We start from the raw sequence: 18046 nt of genomic DNA, 5'->3' as shown, positions 1-18046 counted from the left end.
GAGGACCCATATGGACCCTCATGAGTGTTTGTGTAGGTATGTCAAAAATTTTTTCAGTGACCCACAATACAAACAAACACATGTGCAAACAAACCTGCTGCTCTTTTCAGAAAGCTTTCCCCAAGCCTTTGGTGCTCACATGACGCTTGCAGAGCTATGACCTCACTCTGTTTGGCTCGGGTCTACTGTTTTGTGCTTGGTGCCATTTTTTTGCACGCTGTTCTGTTTTTCAGTCCCTGCCCTCTTCCTCTTAAGGCCAGCTGTGGAAACAGCGCTTCTGCACCCACACAAACAAGCTCTGTTCTCCTCTTCTCCTTTATCAGTCTGAGCAGGAGAACTCAGTCTACCTTCAGCCCCATCATGGTACATTTACACAGGAATCCAGCCAATGCACTTACGCTTTTACTCACTGCCTTTACGGCACAGTGGCCATAAAAAGCAGTCATTAACTCTCCCAAAGACTTATTTTGTTTTCTCTCATCACTCTGGCTTGACTAGCATTCTGGTGAGCCTGACTTACTAAAGTTATGTCAAATGATTCAGAGCTCTGAGTAAATGATAAGAGAAGACGACGAGAAGGAAAGCTTAGAGTGATGGTTATGTTGACCGTCAACATCATTATTTTAGTGCGGATGCAAACCCCTGTATTCAAGTCTAAACATGTTCCTGGATCAACATTTGTCCTCAAACAAACATAGACCTACCCGATCACTAAAATCAGAAGGCAATCGTTGTTTGGTAAGAATCTTGTCCAAGGCTCTAGCCCTAACTCTAACCCAAGAATCTGCCTGGTGGATTGGACTACTTTCTACTACTTGCGTTGTTGGTAACAGAACAAAATTTCAAACAGATCTGATCTGAGAATTAGGTTTAGGTTATGAGCTTGATTTTTCGTGCCCGTCTCAAATTATGCATTTCATTGTACCTGTGTTTGTGAACTTGTGACGACCATGAGAATGTAAGGTGTCAAATTTGACAAAGGTTTCATTTCACTCTCTTAACAGCCACCATAAGACCACACAAACCCACACTGCCCAACAGTCTACATGGAAATATGTTATCAAAGTGTGGATTTAAAAGTGTACTGAAAGGACATTTAGGACATTGCCTTTGTTTGGGATGGGTTGGGTTAGGACTAGAATTTGGGGCTTCAACAATTTTACTAACCAAACACTTCCTCTCTGATTTTAGAGATACAGGCTGTTCCAGCTCCAACAAGTATATTGATTCAGGAGCATGTCCCACTTGACTAAATTGCATCACGATTGCAAGAACATGCAAGTCTGCACGATAAGTTGCTGTAAAATCCCAACCAAGAGAGTAAAAAGAGAGTTCACTCTGTAGTGAATCAGAGATTGGTCTGAATGCAGCTTGGGAAGATGCTTTGGTGCAGTAATGTGTGAAGATCTTTGACAGTAGCGTCTCAGCTCAAGATGGAGAGCATCAGTCTTCTTCAGATCTGTCTGTTATGCTCTCTCCTTCCTCTTTCAGTCTGTAATTTCTCCCTGCTCTTATGGCTAGCTGAATGATACCTCTACCTTGAGACACACACATGCACGCACAGATTTTCTCTCTACTTTAAATTCCACCCAGGTAAACTCAAGCGTGACCAGACCTTTGAAAAATTGATGCAGGCGTTATCCTGCAAAAGATTTGGGGGTTTAAGAAGTCGTTTCCTCCTCAGTGGTGCCGTGAGAATCAAAGGTGTGTTATCGGATTTCAGCAAGTCTGTCACAGAATCACAGTCACCGTTGCACAACCGTAGTCACAGCAGAGGTAACATTATACTGTACTACAAGCTCTCCTCAAGATATCCTTTTTGCTCTGGCTTTGAAAAACAGCAGGCTTCTCCTGCCGGCCTGCATGTAAAGTCTTAGCACCTTCAGAAATCTTGTTTATTGCATTCTCTAGTCAGGCGCGGCACTTGTTCCCTAACACAGATGGACCTTGTAAAGCTGGAGTGGGAGGTATTAGAATAAGATGCAGATGGAACTGCAGTAGTCGCCTCAAGGCCAGGGCTGCTTATGAAAAAAAGAAATGTCTTTAAGCATTCTAGCCACATTCTCATTTCTGTTTTTAAAGACTACTCGGCACAGGCTGCGCACAGTTTCATCCCATTCCGCAAGCTTAGTGGATCCGGAGTGCCAACTTGGCCCTGCTAATCATCTGCAGGGCATTATGGGATTGACTGCAGAGGCCATTTTACATTCGGAGAAAGACTTTTTCCTAGAGTGGTCTGTGTAGAACAGTATTTGCTAATCTATTTCTTCGGGAACTTGCGGGAGTCTGAAACTGCAAGATGGAGTTTGCCGTTAACAGAGCAAGAACAAACAGCAGGGAATGAGGTTTTAACATTTTAAAATGAGGTTTTGCCCCTGAAGCTAAGAAGAGAGGTGTAAAGCATTCTCATCAAGTACAGAGTCCCAATTTCTCAGACCAGACACCTCTTCACCTGCCCCAGGTCTTAAACCATCCCCGTGCTCCACCCGGTCTCCACCTGCTTCATTTTATGACCCCACAAGAGAAAGCAGACAGATTGTTTTTTAATACATTCCCCCTCTCTCTGTCTCGCTGCTCTGCCTTTTCCCTCTTTGATTGTTCAAGATCTTTTGGCCTACACCACTGGACTGTTGTTAGAGTCTCTAAGGTCCCTACCCTACACACACACACACACACACACACACACACACACACACACACACACACACACACACACACACACACACACACACACACACACACACACACACACACACTCACTCACTCACTCACTCACTCAACCATAATAGTGGTGAAAATAGCCTGCCAATCCAAAGGGGAAATTAAAACAAAAAGGATGAACCTAATTCTCAGAGACCTTCACTTCGCTGCCTTACAATGTTAGCAGACAATCCTGTCTACAGGGATAGTAATGCCTATGCCGTACAGAACGGTCAGATGGGAAAAATAGCTCTTATTTGCACGCCTAGGGTTAAGACAATCAACCACAAGCTAACAATTTTCCATAGACTCACAGACTTGGGGCTGTTACCTACACCCCCCATAAGCATTCACAGACACAAAATATGACCAGCGTGATCTACAATAGGGCAGAACATTTTATCCATCACCGGAGGGAAAGATTAGGTTCGACGTGCCCTTTTCGAAACAATCACTCTTTTCTCATATTTTCCTTTCAGATAGAGAAGGCTGAGGGGATCTACAAGTCATCATTGTCCTAAAGAAAGTGTAAACATGTAGAGCTGTAAACTGCTGAGGGACTCTGACCCAAACATCATGTGCAAAAAACAAAACAAAAAAAAACAACATATTTCACTTACTTCGCCCATGCCGAACAAAGTTAACATTTCCACGAAGCAAGCTAGACTTTTTTTCAGTTATAACAGCTCAAGCCTTTAGGGGACACGGTAGCAGCTCGCTCACCAAAACTGTCTACCGTTCTCCATAGTATGTGACAAGCGTTAACCAAGCCTACTGTAATGGGCTCCTGCAGCCGCAAGCTGCATTCGGAACGATAATAACCTCTCCGCTGTCACTCAAAATGTTAGTAAAACAGATGAAAAAGGAGTTGGGGTTGGGACCAGAGTCTCTTACAACAGTACAGAGAATGAAAACACTCCCTGATGGAGTTATTAGCTTACATGCAACTGTTGAAGAGTGTAGAGGGAGGGGCCATGACTTGAGGCTATGGCTATGAAGTTAGACCTGTGTTTTATGATTACTGAGTAACTACTTTGTCGGCATAGGGGTGCTTTTGTTTATTTTTATTTTTTTTTACTAGAGCTTTTGAAATGACTGGTTGAGACTGGTTGGCTATGAGCAACCTTCTGTAGTAAAGGGCATTCTTTTTGTCTCAAGATAATTAAATATTGTTTATTCAATTAAGTTTGGGTGTGAAAGTACCTTTACACACTGCATGTGTGCTGTTGACCTAAAACAGACTTTCTCAAATTCAAGCCAACATCAGAATTAACAAAACATAATTTAAAAATGGGTGTAAATCATGTTTCATGTTCCCCAGTGACTGATGTGTCTATCCAAACAACCATCCAGTGGTTTAACCTTCCTTCCTAAACACAAATGATTAGAGCAGCACCATTGAGAAATGGGTGGCACTGAGCGCATGTGGTGCAGGGCTGGCGAAGGGTGTGGACATGTCAAGCGGTTCAATACTTTTCAATTCTGTGAGAGTAAATTACATCAAACCAGCCACAATCGCAAAGAGGTCTTGAGCGTCATGCTTAATCTTTGAGACATATTTTTAGATGCTAATTTATTTAGAATGGGCGCGGTGCAGGAGACCTCGCCGCACGCTTTCATAAATGGCAATTATGATTAACATTGATGGATTTAGCGTGTCCGCTTTCATTAGCACTGCTAATTAGGCTGTTCGGAGAGACACGGATTCCCAACAATCACATTAATGAATTCCAGTATTTTGAGGGAATTATTGCATACTGCACTACTAACAGTTTACAGTCTTTAATAGGCAATAACCCGATGTAAGAGGCAGCAGTAAAAGCTGAGAAATATACAAAAGATACAAGAGGAAATGTGTAAACACATGTGATACACTGATTGCAAGCTATCCATTTTTAGTTTACTCCTCTGAGACAACTCCTTGTCCTTCCTCTTAACCACATCCAAACTTGCTGAACTAAAATTTTTGTCAGGGAAAAGCAAAGAGGGCCATAAGACAAAGAGGGCACTGTGCTACCACTACATTATTAATTCTCCTCTACAATGGTACACGTCAGCAAACGATTCTGTTTCTCTTCAATACATCATCTGTCATTATCCATTAAAGCAATTTTGCTGGAAAACAGAAAGCATTATAGTTTAGAATTCGAAGAAACACAGAAGCCATATTAGACCACAAAATGCCCCTATTTAGAATCTAACATCCTGTTCTCGTTGGAGGAAGGAGCAAGAGCAATTAATTAGAGTTCTGCCCAGGGGGCAAAATGGCTAATATGCATTTACTGATTAAGTGAAACGCGTACACTGAGCGAGCCGCGGCATAGAGCTCGGTTAGGCTACATCAGAGTGCCACACTTCTTCGCTAATGTACAATTCCCAAATGATCCAATATAAACACAGCTGAAGGAGCTTGAGGAAGTTCTGTCATCAGCCAGCAGGGCAGGATGGATATCTGTGAATCATCCACTGACAGGATATGATGAGGAACTGCACTAAATTGGCTTACCTTTACCTCAGAGATTTAGTCTCAGTGTAGCAATGACATGAAGGAAGCTGCTGCAAACTTGCTGCAATTTAGGAAAAAATAAGTTATGACCTGGGCAAGATTTAAATGTTATTACTACAGATTGGAATCCAACTGTGGACTTTTCACAAAAATGTATAACTAGACAGCATGAACACTGATGCAGTGGTTATGTGTTGGTTAATCACTTGAGTTCACATGTTAATTTCCAATCTGAAGAGATAAACCATTAGAGTGCTAAATGATATTAGATGTTAATACAGGATTCAGCTAAAAACACATTTTATATTAGTATATAGTATATATATTCAATGATGTTGTACATAGGAGAGGAAGAGAGTACAAAAATCCATTCTAGCCCATGAATAGGACAATGGAAAAAGAAATTGCACTATATGGTGTACAAGGGACACAGGTCTTCATTCGGTCTCTGTCAGGAGCCCATTTCACTGGCCATTACTAGGAGAATAGCCACCATTTGTCCCACCTTGACATCTGATAGGGGGTATTATTACTGAGCCAGAGTAGCCAATGCCCTCTGGAGAAGGGTCCATGGTTAAGAAGATGAAAAGTCAAGCTATAGAAAAGGATGTGGATTGAGTATGAGGGAAGGAGGTGGCTGGAAGGGGTCAGAGGGCAGATGTGCATGTTCTTCCATTAAAAATACTATGCAATCCCCCTACCACCCAGTAACCCCAATGTCTCCCACCCCTGGGCTGTAACTGATTCTGCAGTGGTAGAAGGTGACATGTGAGCCTCTCCTCTAATGAGGTCTAAATTAATTCCTACTATGTGCAGAGAGAAACAGGGTCAGCTTAAAGGTAATACCTTTTGTTATGCTTATTAAAATTAATAATACTAATTATTTGGAGATATATGAAAAGATCCCGCAGGTTAGAATGTCTGACATGGCACTACTCGGACAGCAAAAAAAAAAAAAAGGAAAAGAGAGTTATAATAGATGTGTATCTAAGTGCATTATTAAATAAAACAACCCACAAATCCAATTTAGCATTGCCAGAATAAGCTGATGATAAAGATATGACCTACTGCCCAAATGATGACTGTTAATGTAGAGTATGAGACGGCGAGCTTACATAAAGGAAACAAGACTGTTGCTTAACTATCTGGCCCATCTACATACTGCAGTCTAATAAGTGCTCTCTAGTTGGTAATGAACAGACTGCTTAGGGAGGTCAACTAGAGGTAAACCAGTGGGTGGCATCCATGAGAGAAAGAGAGAGAGGTAGACAGAAAGAGAAAGATTTAGAGAGAATGTGCATGGATGAGAGAATGAGGTCCCTCTGGGCTACGTCCTGGGTCACTTGGAGTTTCCCCATAATGTCTCATGTCCAGCTCATTCTTTCTTTTAGAGGAAAACTGTGGTTATAACTGCACTGAGAGTAATTGAATTAACTTGCTTTCCTTGCGTGTCTTGCCGCCTTTCCTTCACTTCACCCCCTCGCTTTCCTCCTCATTCAGGCCTTATACAATGAAGGCGGCCGATGGAGGCAGGGAATGGATAGAAAGTGCCGCCTTTGACTAAGTCAGCATCATATCTCATGGGAACAGTGTCATGGTTAACAGTGACACACGGAATTAGAACACACACACTCTTCCGATGTTGATTTTCGATTACATAAGCGGAAGGAGAACAAAAGAGAAACATTTGCTTTGTCAATTGTCTGACATTCGTTTCAACATCTTGGCATTTGACTAATTTCCTTATTCTTTGTGTGTCCTTATTCATTATCGCATATTTTCTCAATGTATCTCTTTCCTTTCCCAACAGGGTATCTGTTATCTTCAAAAAGGAAATCAAGTTCCTGGAATTACACACTCTAGATGGCACACACTGAGACAACCAGGTGGTGTGTTGTTTTCTTTCTATTGCAATTCCGGTGCATTCTGTTGTGGCCCGGGCAATGTGCTCATGTCAAAGTGTGTGCATGCATATGTGCGGTGTCTTGCCGTGCAGCAGTTTGATCAAAGGGTTGATGCCAAAGATGATGCCAAAGTTTGGAGGGCAAAATGACCTATCCATTCACAAACCCACACTGCCGCTGCCAACTTGGAGACCTCGTGAAAGATAATTAGCTCAGTATGCATGCTATGACCAGCAGACCTGCTGGAAAATGGAGGAGAGGATAGGAAAGGAGGGACTGACAGACTTAAGCTGGCATTGAGTCTGAAACATTACAAGACCACGAACATCCCACTAAGGGGTTGATTTACTCACAGGTCAATTTACAGCTTTTGAGATGACATGCTATTTAATGGCAAATTACAGTGTGAGAAAAATACCACATTCGCACACAATAAAACCCCCTAAAACGAACACTAATCCTCTGAAAGACAAGACCAAGAGAAAAGCAAACAAAAGGGGCGGACGAGCGGAGTGTGAACTGCCTCAACTCAATCAGAGAGCCTTTGCCCCATTCATCACTGTCTCTTTCCAGCCATCAAACTTACTACCAACACTGTCGCAGAGAAAACAAAGATGGACAGCCCTCGGCTACGATCAAACTAGAGTGAACGAATGAGAATGAGATCTCACAGCCAAAATTTACAAGAAAAATAATCAAATATTCAACCTGAAAAAGTCAATTTGCCATCTTAGCGTGGGGCCCAAGTGGAGCTGAACCTTATCAAACTCAAATTCCCATCCAACTGGTCCCTTAAGCTCAGAGCGGTGTGGGCTGAACCATAGCTGGGCAGGAGCCCCATCAATCAAAAATAAAGGGCCATTTGCGGTTCTGGCGGCAAACTAAACAAGGCCAGCATGTGCAGACATGGTGCATTAGCTCTCAAACAGGACCACATCAATTAAAGCTTAGGCCCTTCTGATGTTCTCCTGGGGAGTTTAAAAATACAGGTTGTCCTGAATCAGATCTTTAACCAATCTTGCTGAGAACCTTAACTCTTGGTTCCAAAGCAGTGGCATTTTCCCCCCATTCACCGCTTTCTCTCTCTCTCCCTCTCTCTCTCTCTCTCTCTCTCTGTGTTCTCGTAAGTTCTCGGATTCCATATTTGGGCCTCTACATGGAAACATCTTGCCTTGTTGTTAATGAGCTTCATCTAAACAAACTTAGAGATTTATGCTCCACTTCATTTTTACATGCATAATGCATAATTACATTACATCAGTTTAGACATAGAGAACTTTTACTTTTTGTAGATGACCCCTTTTTCCTGTGCTGACGTATTTCATATTGCTATTGCTAGACGGCACGGACATTTATACATGCCTATTTATGCAAGATACGTCATCATCTTTTTGGTCTTCCTAAAAGATAAAGACTTTACATTTACATTTGTAGGTCTACATTAGCTCATAGATGGCCTCAAAGCTAATCGATATTTACTTAATGACAAGGGGTCTTCAACAACAGCTTTCCTATGACAACAGATTTCCTTACTAGCTTTTTTATCATCTCACCAAGTCATATCTTTAAATCATAATCCAGTGGTGAGATAAACAAATTGTTCTTTAATCATGCATCTTGCAAAGATCCACTTAAGAACATCTGAGCTGGAACAAAAAGGAAATGAGCAACAGGATTTTCTCATCTGTGACGGCTCACAGCAGAGAACAGAAACTTCCATATTGGGAAACCTGTTCTCTGTGGAAAGCTGGAGAGGCCTTTGCCAAATTCTCTTTAGAAGCTTCATCATTGTCAGAGGGGGAATTTTGAGATTTCTAATGTCTTTGTGCTCTACAGTGACAAGGGAGGAGATTTGCTACTTCTTTGTTAATTCCTAGTTGATTTTTCTCACTCCTCACTCCTTTCTCTCTCATTTATCCAACTATAACTTGTACATCCTGTAATGTTTTGTATTTAAATATTTCCCTTTTTCATCCTATCCGCCTTCTACCTCCTCCTCTTCATCTACTCACTTTCTAACAGTCTCTTCCTTTTCTTCCCCACTTCCCTACTTCATCACTCTCTCCTCCCCTCATAGATAAGCTCACGCTGAGTGGTGAAGTGCCTAGGCTTTCTAAGAGAGAGACGGAGAGCGAGAGAACGAGGAGGACATGAATCAAGCCAGTGACAGAACAGCAGGGAGGACAGCAGATGTCACAGAGAGAGAGAGCTTTTCAATCAGCCTGTCCTTCCAACACACGGGGCCAAGGTGAAGCGCTTTAGCGGCGGAAACCCCTTTCCCTGACACACACATGCCGAAAGAGACACACAATTTAATCTTTCTCATTAGCCGGAACGCTTTACAACCTCAAGTTGCCCAGTGTCATGTGAGAGGGTGAGAGGGCCAAGGAGAAAATGAGGTGATGAAATGCATACCTTAGATTGAGAAATGCATGACCCTGGAAAATAATGAAAACAACAAACAACATTTGTTTCAGAGCTATAAAATGTTTGCTAGCCTAGCTCAGATAACTTGCTACTGGGCAAATTTGATGAGAAAAGTTCACAAGGAAAGTCTGATTGTATCTCTGAGCACACTATGAAACATTGTTAAGATCTCTTCAAACAATAAAGGCCTTTTTCAAGGAGATGGCCTAATAAACGTTTTACAAAAATACTCCCCCTGGCTTTCACTAGTCGAAAAGACAAATAGCCACACCCCATTGGTTGAACTGTTTCTGTGTTAGGCTGGTCAGGATTCCCAAACAAGCAACTTTTGAAAGCACCACAGAGTCACAGAGTTTAAATTTTCCAGAGGAATCAACCTGCGAAATGAAAGGAGAGAAATTTCACACATCATCTTTATACAACTCAGTTTTTGAAATATCCTGTTCTCAACAGTATGCGTAGCCAATGTGGGCACTTTTGTGTGTGTTTATGCCTCATTTTCCATCTGGACTGGCTTTAGTAACACCACCTTGCTCTTGCTCCATAAGACAGCTGCTGCCTCCTTTCCCTGTACCCAGAATTCAGCGCAGAGCCAGAACAAATGTGATTTAGAGGCAGTCTAGGGACAAGAAACAACCTCCCAACACAGCAAACGGCTCAGCGCAGTAGCAAAAATCCTTGCTTTGCGGTCTGCTTTCTGTCTGCTCTGCGAGACAAAGCACATCAACCGTAAAGGGGAAAAAAATGGCATCTTTGTGAAATGAAACAGGAGTGGTACACCTGTTTTAGGAGCTCGGATGGAGTCAGGCACGACTGTCTGCCTCTTATCAACAGCTCACGAATGGCCCGGTACTGCTTTTGATCCTAAGATTGCTTCCCTGACCCTCCCTGAGAATAGATTGCAGTGCTTATGTTTGTTAACAGGGGCCATAAGTATTTAAAACAATCTCTGTCAGGCCAAGCCTCCTCCACTGCCCAGAGGTCAAAGCATTCCCTGCCTTTAAAAACCCTCGTCATTGAGGATGAAAGGAGGCCCGTTGCATTCCATACCTCTTTGGTTTTCCCTTCCGTGACAACCGCTGATGAATGTTCATGCCATACATCTCTCTCTGTGTTTATTCATTGTGGAGGAAAGGAGAGGGCCAGCGTTAGGTATCTGGAAGAAGCAGGGAAAGTTACGGCCATTCCCAGCCTGGCTATGGCACCTCTCAGTGGGGGAGAGGAGACCCACGGGAGCACACAAACAATGGATTGAGACCCTGCCATGAGTGGAAGAGCTGTGTTGATATTTAAACACCAGTGGGATCGACTGTTTCACCCTTTCTCTTCTCAGCCACAGCATTAACTCACATCAACAGCAGGGCATCTGAGCAACTGAATGGCATCGGAGGCATTGAGTGTGCATCTTAAACCTAAAACTTCTGTATGAAACAACCCATAACTAAATCAAAGGCATCTACTGTTAGTGTCTCCATGACTAATCAGCTTTGTCCGAGTCTCTGAGCAACACAGATACAGGATGTGTGGTTTGTTTGGCAAGCCAAGAGTGTATTTGCTTTCTCTGCGGGACATGTGGCACTTTGCGGGCTGACCCAGCAGGGCGGCGCTGAAGGTTGGTCACGATAAAGCTGTGCTTTCAGGCTTAAGTCAGGCCTTTTAGTGACCTCCTTTGGGACCATTCTTGAGCAAGCATTCTCTGAATGCCATCTTGACTATTCACAAGTGCACACACACATGCACAAATCCAAACCGACTGGCCATTGTTGTGCATTCTCTGACTAAGTACAAAGAATATTTTGCTTTAAGCAGCAAAGCTTTCCAGAGCAAAGCTACACTCTGTCCTTTGCCACGTTTCAACAATTCCCCCATCCAACACATCCCTTCACCGCTTCAAGACAGGAGTCTAACAATCGGGAGGAAATGTTTCCAGTTTTTGTTTGGTCAGCGGATTGGGGCGCATCAATGATTCATAGTGCTGTCAGAGGAATGTGTTATCTGCAGAGAGCGGCCTCTGACACAACACAGTACACACACACGGAGACACACTATGACCTCAGTGAAGTCAGACACACTATGACCTCAGTGAAGTCCATCTGCTTTAATAACACTAAATACACCAGTGTGACATATATTCAACAACGCTGTCATCATTTTTTTTTTTTTTTTGCAATAAAACCAGGTCATTTGCTCCAATCTCAAACAAAACATCCCTGACATCATCATTCTCGTGCAACACCCAGAGTCGACTCTGATCCGGCAGCTGGTTTTTTTCCCCCTACTAGTGGACATGAAGCATTTCTTGTTTGCTTTGTTGATAACGGACATGTTATGCTGAGCATGTTCCATTTGTTGCTAATTAGATTGCGAGCGGCGCACTGAAGCGTGTGTTGTAGCTTCCCTCGCTCGGCAGTCCATCTGATAAAGAAGCCATTTCGGCCATCAACAGTTTCCATTATGCAAGGAGCCCTTAATGTGTGTCCAGCTGAATCTGGGAGTCAAGAAAACACCCCCTAATCTACAGAAACCAGATCCGCCAAACAGATGTCTATCTGATCTCAGAATTGAATTAGAGATAGAGGTGGTGGTGGTGGGGGGTGTCGCTCATAACTTTCAGCCAATCACAACCAGAATTACTAAACAACTTCAAATTTGTTTGAATGGCCGTCCTCCACAGCAATTTAAAATGATAGATTGAAGTGGAAAGATTATAGAGAGGTTCTGAACCCCAGTGTACGGCATATGTTGCCTTGGAGGGGAAATACAACCGCAGCACGTTTCAGGATGGGGGAAAAGCCCTGGAGCAGAGTTCCCGCAGAAAGGCAGGAGTGTGTCTTCAAGTTAGCACTTAACATAACTGGTTCTGCTATTTTATGAACCGCGACCACATGCGAAGGCATAATGCAAAACCAAGCATGGGCATTTGGCAAACGGTACAAAGAGAATTTTTTGAGTAACGATGAAGCCACTCAAATTGAAATGACTACCAAACAATTTAAAGCCGATTGGATGGGAGGGGCTAAAAATAAGTGGCATTGATGATGTTTTAGAGGCGGAGCAAGTTATATTTTGATAGATTTCAAAGACTTTTGGAATAAATCTCTAAAGCATCCAGTTTGTGTGCAAGTCGGAAGGACTTTTAACTTCATAATCCCAAACAGTACCATATAAAAAGCCTGGCGCACTTTAAAGAGCTAACGTTAAACTCATTTATATTCACTGACTGCCTCGGGAGCTAAACTTGCAATTCTTTAACTTGGCTTGTTCGAACACAGGCAAACCATTTCTGGATAATTTCATTAGGAGGGCTCATTATGTCCTCACCATGTGTGTATCCACACTCCATTCACTCTAAGTATCCCCTGGTTGGAGATTTGTGTGTGTGTGTGTGTGTGACTGGAGGGGGGGGTCTGCTCGTTTCTGCCAGCGAAACCTGAACTCTCAGAAGAGACGGACCCCCTATGAGCAGACAGTGCGGGGTCATCTGGGGCTGTAAATCTCTGTAGGTTTACAGAGCCATAAAAAGGTAAAGATCCTGATAAACGGTGCCATTAATACGAGGCATTCAGTGAACACAAAGGACTCCAGGCGGAAGACTATCTGGGTGGAGGGGATACAGTAACAGAGTCGGCCGCACTCTGACAGTACAATGACGTGCCTCAGACCCGCCAGCACAAACAAAGGAAACAGACGGAATGGGAAAGAAGAAAGAGTGAGAGAAGACGGTGGAAATAAGCTACACCAACCAAACCACATGTGAACTAGTGAATCATGATTAAAAAATAGCTTTCAATACCTTCTGGTTTAACCTTTTGGCAGTGTGAAGACAGAATGTAAAAAGAAACTCCAACACACAAGTGTATACAAGTGTTGACTTAATTTGTGTTGCAGTTAAAAAATGTTTTTGAAAAATCTAAATGAAATCAAGCACTAAAAGAAGCCAAGCACACATGTGGCCCTCTGCTCTACACCAGATGAGCGTCTTGCACATACTCTGGCAGCACCAGCAGGTGGCGCACTGCCACACCAAATACTGAACACTGAACACTCACTTGCACTCTCTGTCTTCCAGGTCAAAGTGTGGGTTGAAGTTGATCAAAATCCTCTGGTTCGGTCCTGGAGCTGTAATCACCCATATGCATTTCTGAGACGGGTAGTAAGACACCGGATAACCGGGTGAAGTGAGGTAACTTGCAGTACTGATGTTGATATTGCCCCCACATTTGTCTGAAAGAACAGAAAAGAAAGAAAATAGCATTCATGCTGAAAATACCATTGCTGGTCACCAACATACAATACATTATAATGTGTTTTGGAAGCTTGTGGGACGTCCACACCAGACTTTTTATCTAGCTGAACCAGGTTTATCAGAAAGATCATGCTGATCGACCAGCCTCACCTTCTATGTTGGGTTACCAACCAATAATTCATACCTAAAGATATAAAATACCTATAGTATGAGTGTTAAATTGAGTTTTAACACAGTTAACAGTGGCTTTTGTTTCAGTAATGCTTTCCATGGTGCAAAAACAATCCATGTTCATTGTGACATTGTCTTAATGGTTTATTTTTAAAGATCTAATACAATAACGCTACTGTAGTTTGACATAAGAATGACTATGCCGTTTATATCCAAATATTAAGTATAACAGAGAAAACTCCTCTAGTCATTTCTGACCTATTTCTAAGCACTAAATAAAGGCTTGATATGTTCGCCTACATTTAATGTCATTATGTGGGAGGGAAGCATGACCTTTGTCTCTTCCATATTTTATTTATTTGCTCTTTCAACTACTCTACAGCTGATCAACACTGAATTTAATCAGATCCATCATCAACAAGCAAACTCATGGAGCATCACATGGCTTAACGGAGATGTTTACATATAAACTAACTTTTTGTTAAATAAACATGAATATGGCAGGGCTTTAATGTAAAATTGTCAACATAAAAAGTAAAAGTAATTATACAAAAACAACTCTAGATATTTGAGAGTCTTTCTAAAGTCAAGAATCATCTCTGGATGAACAATAAGGTAAAGTTTAATGCATAAAAAAAAGGCTTTTTTTATATTGTTAAAATACACCAAGAGTCGAGCAACACTCTATAATTACTCTTAAAAGTCCAGAATTTGTAATATTTGATCTTTATTTTAATGTATGGATTTACAGTATATACATGACTTATCTAATACATGTAAGTGACCTCTTGAAATTTTGCTTAAATCCTTCTAGACTTTATTACGCACATTATGTGACTTTCTGTGATTAGCAATGCACGCGCATGAGCGCGCAGACAGTCCTGGAAAATACAGGACTTCTTACAGTAAAAGAACTAAAATGGCCTATAGTCAATAATACCCCAAACAACCTAAATTTATAAATAATACTATATTTATCTAAACGTATTCACAACTACAACTAATGGGACACATTTTTTATTACTTATAATAGTAATTAATATCAGGGCAAGCCAGGTTTTCAGGAATAATTTTAACTATGTTATAACGTAGTTCCCCTAATTTGGCCGAGATTAGGGTCAGTAACACAAGACCTTTAAGCCATTAGATAAACAGAAAACTTTATGTAGCACTTGAAAAAAAAAAAAAAAAAAAAAGTTATTAACAAACATAATATAATGGTAGGCTAATGATCGGTATTCAAATCTTAAACGAATATATGAAAAGGAGTTTCATGACATTTTGAAATATTTTAACGCACATTAACTTTATTTTCATCATTTAAGGAATATAATAACATAAGTCTACATTTTTTTCATTTTAATAAATTACAATGAAAAATTAACAATATAAATGTAAAATAATATAGTCACGATTTTGTGAACATTAATATTATTAATAGAAGTTATTACGAAATATCACGCAACATATTTGACCACAATCAGACAGTGCGTTTATTGTTATAAAAACAGAACTGAATATCAGCGCGGATGAAATGCATGGTTTTGACTGGCCCTCCAGTGTCAGAAACAGCGGCAGGTGAGAGCAGGTGACCGGACTCAAGTCGCAACCCCTCATCTGTAGCTTTCCTCATCTAATCCCCCCCAAAAGTCACTTAAAACACCCCGGTAACTCACCATTTTTAACCGCACTGACGATGAGAAAGATTCCCGTAAAGAGGATCAACACTAATCCACAATGCATCCTCGATTCCTAGAGTTCTGCGTGTGAAAATTATATACAAATTTGAAAAATTAAGAAAAAAGGAAATCCTTAAATGGTCGTATAGGGATAATTCCTCTCGTTCGGATGGAAGGAAACCAAAAGAACGCGTAAAAGGGACTGAGAGCTGTAGAAACGCGGGGTTTTGTGCGTCTTCAGGTCGCTTGCATCCTGCCATTCAGCTCTGGTTTCCACTGCGCTCGCCCAGACGCGCTCTTCTCTCCTTTGCCATTTCCTTCAGCCTGTTAAATAATGACAGAAAAAACGTTGCAGTTCCGCGAAACAGACGAGCAAACGGCCGTAATCCTGTGCGTAAAGCGGGTGAGACAACTATACTTCGGCTAAAACTGACTTGGATAGGCGATTCAGCCTCCGCGTAGTAACCCGGCGTTCTGCTTAGTCTCAAAATCTGAGTGAGGAACACAAACATCTGGCGATTGGCTTTGCCATAACAGCGTCTTAAACAAGGGATACACCCCTTAAATTACGCTTCTCTTCTTCCTAGAGTTTGTTGCTCTGCCGTGTGCCAGACGCGCAGGGGATTCTCATTGGTTTGATTACACATATGCAAAGCCCGACCTATATGGAGCCCAACCTCTCGTATAAAAGAGCCCAGAGACCCCTCGCTCTCCGTGAGACTCTGGCCAGCTCTCGCGCGCGGTGGAAGCGTTGCTTTATGCCGAGCGGCGATGGAACTCGCTGACCAGAATAAATAACTAACATTAGGCACTTTTCGCTCTCAAAATGAAAACAGCACAAAAATCGTACGTTCGATTTTGTACTGATTTATACGGAAGCCGTTTCAAACATGAAAAATAATAAACTGTAAATCTGCCATTGCTATTGTTTCTTATTTGCTATCTTTTCTATATTATATGCATTTTCTCCATACTTCACGTCTTTAGTGCATATTTGTACACAAACAGCCTAAAGTTAAATAGGATTTTTAATTTAATCCAGAACTTCGTTCAATATTACGCATTAGAAGGATGGAAATATTACAAATATGTAAAAGCGTCCATATAGGAGCAATCTGCATATTTCCTTTAAAGGTTTATCACACTGAAATCTGTTGCAGCCTTGTCTCCTTACTCTACACGGTGACTTAAAGCGCGTGTTTCATCCATTAATACAAACAGGAGCATTGCGCGTTACGCAGCAGTATATGGATAAATAAGTTGGTCGTACAAGAGCGCATCGATTTGTGTCTTTATTCTAAACACAATATGGTTGTCACTTCAAACGAATCCTTTCTGTTTAGACAAACAATCAGCACTTGCCTACAAGCTGTCAAACCCGTTAACATCCAGTGCAGTCGCTATACGATCCGCTGACCGCGATCGCCCAGCCCGTTCTCTTCAATCCCCTCAAATCCGATCTGATCGCGTCTCCCTCCCCAAAATAAGAGTCAGTCCTTCCCAACTCCGCTTGTATCCTTCATTTGGCTCTGCGTCTGGCTTTGCGCAACACCAACCAGACACCGCCGAACTCAACGCGAGGAATCACAGGCTCCTGTCGTATTGAGTCAGGCTGAAATCTTCCATTGACTCGATGGTCGAAACCGAGGGACGGGTCCGGAGAGAAGGCAGAAAGCGTGCTTCATTCTGGAGGAATCTGAGAGTTTCTGGACTCCGCGAGAACGCGAGTCCGTGCCGATCCACGAATCATACAGTATACAGTACTATGCTATCCAGTGTCCTATACAGAACCTTTCTCTTTTAAAATTATTTTCACAATAATTTGCATGCATATCACAGCTTATTCTCAATAAAGCCTCAAGTTTATATTAAAATGTATTTTTGTGCATGCATTATATATTTACATGTAGCCTGTATGGTGGGTTCAGCAGAAGTGGGCCATCAGTTAAAGTGGGACAAATAGGTTTTATGACCGATTGCCCTTATCAGGACACAGTCAAATGTAACAGTCATTAATAATTGTCACAAGATTCGTTGTCATTCTCATTCTGAACGAGCACATGATGGAAGATCCGCCCTGCAAATGACTTTATGGTGGTTTTTCATTGATCATTGGATGGTCAATATAAAATATTTGATGTTGAAAACGTGAATTTAGGCTACATATTTCTGAGGGTTTGTCTGAATGATAAAACATGTCATACAACAATTACTGCCTGGATTTTTCCTGTCTAAAAACAGACAGGTTTTCATTCTACATTGTAGCCTTTATGAATTACACTTCTAATTATAGTTGGATTTCCATGTTTTCGATGTTTTCATCATTCACTGATCTAGTCTAGATGATGATCAGATGGACTTGTGGACTTTGAAGAAGCTGTTTAGACACTGGATCAATAACAAACCAGCTAAA

At 41.7% G+C, this 18046-nt stretch overlaps 1 protein-coding gene across 7 annotated transcripts in view; it reads right to left on the bottom strand.

Annotated features, from left to right (window-relative positions):
- Positions 1–17377, bottom strand: part of nrp1a (neuropilin 1a) — a 72491-nt gene extending 55114 nt beyond the window's left edge. For 4 of the 7 annotated variants that reach the window (XM_079863162.1, XM_079863164.1, XM_079863165.1 and 1 more), the window contains exons 1-2: positions 15631–16249; positions 13587–13761 (exon numbers count right to left, since the gene is read on the bottom strand). In XM_079863162.1, coding sequence (XP_079719288.1) covers positions 13587–13761; positions 15631–15697 — 242 coding nt within the window. In that variant the 5' untranslated portion in view covers positions 15698–16249. Of the gene's footprint in view, positions 1–13586; positions 13762–15630; positions 16250–16995 lie in introns of those variants that run through there. The other 3 variants (XM_079863163.1, XM_079863166.1, XM_079863168.1) reach the window with 1 other exon arrangement.
- Between the last annotated feature and the right edge of the window lie 669 nt (positions 17378–18046).

Source organism: Squalius cephalus (assembly GCF_949319135.1).
Source record: "Squalius cephalus genome assembly, chromosome: 25".
NCBI lineage: Eukaryota > Metazoa > Chordata > Actinopteri > Cypriniformes > Leuciscidae > Squalius > Squalius cephalus.
The sequence above is the reverse complement of the archived record's forward strand: the minus strand, read 5'-3'. Positions and strand labels throughout refer to the sequence as shown.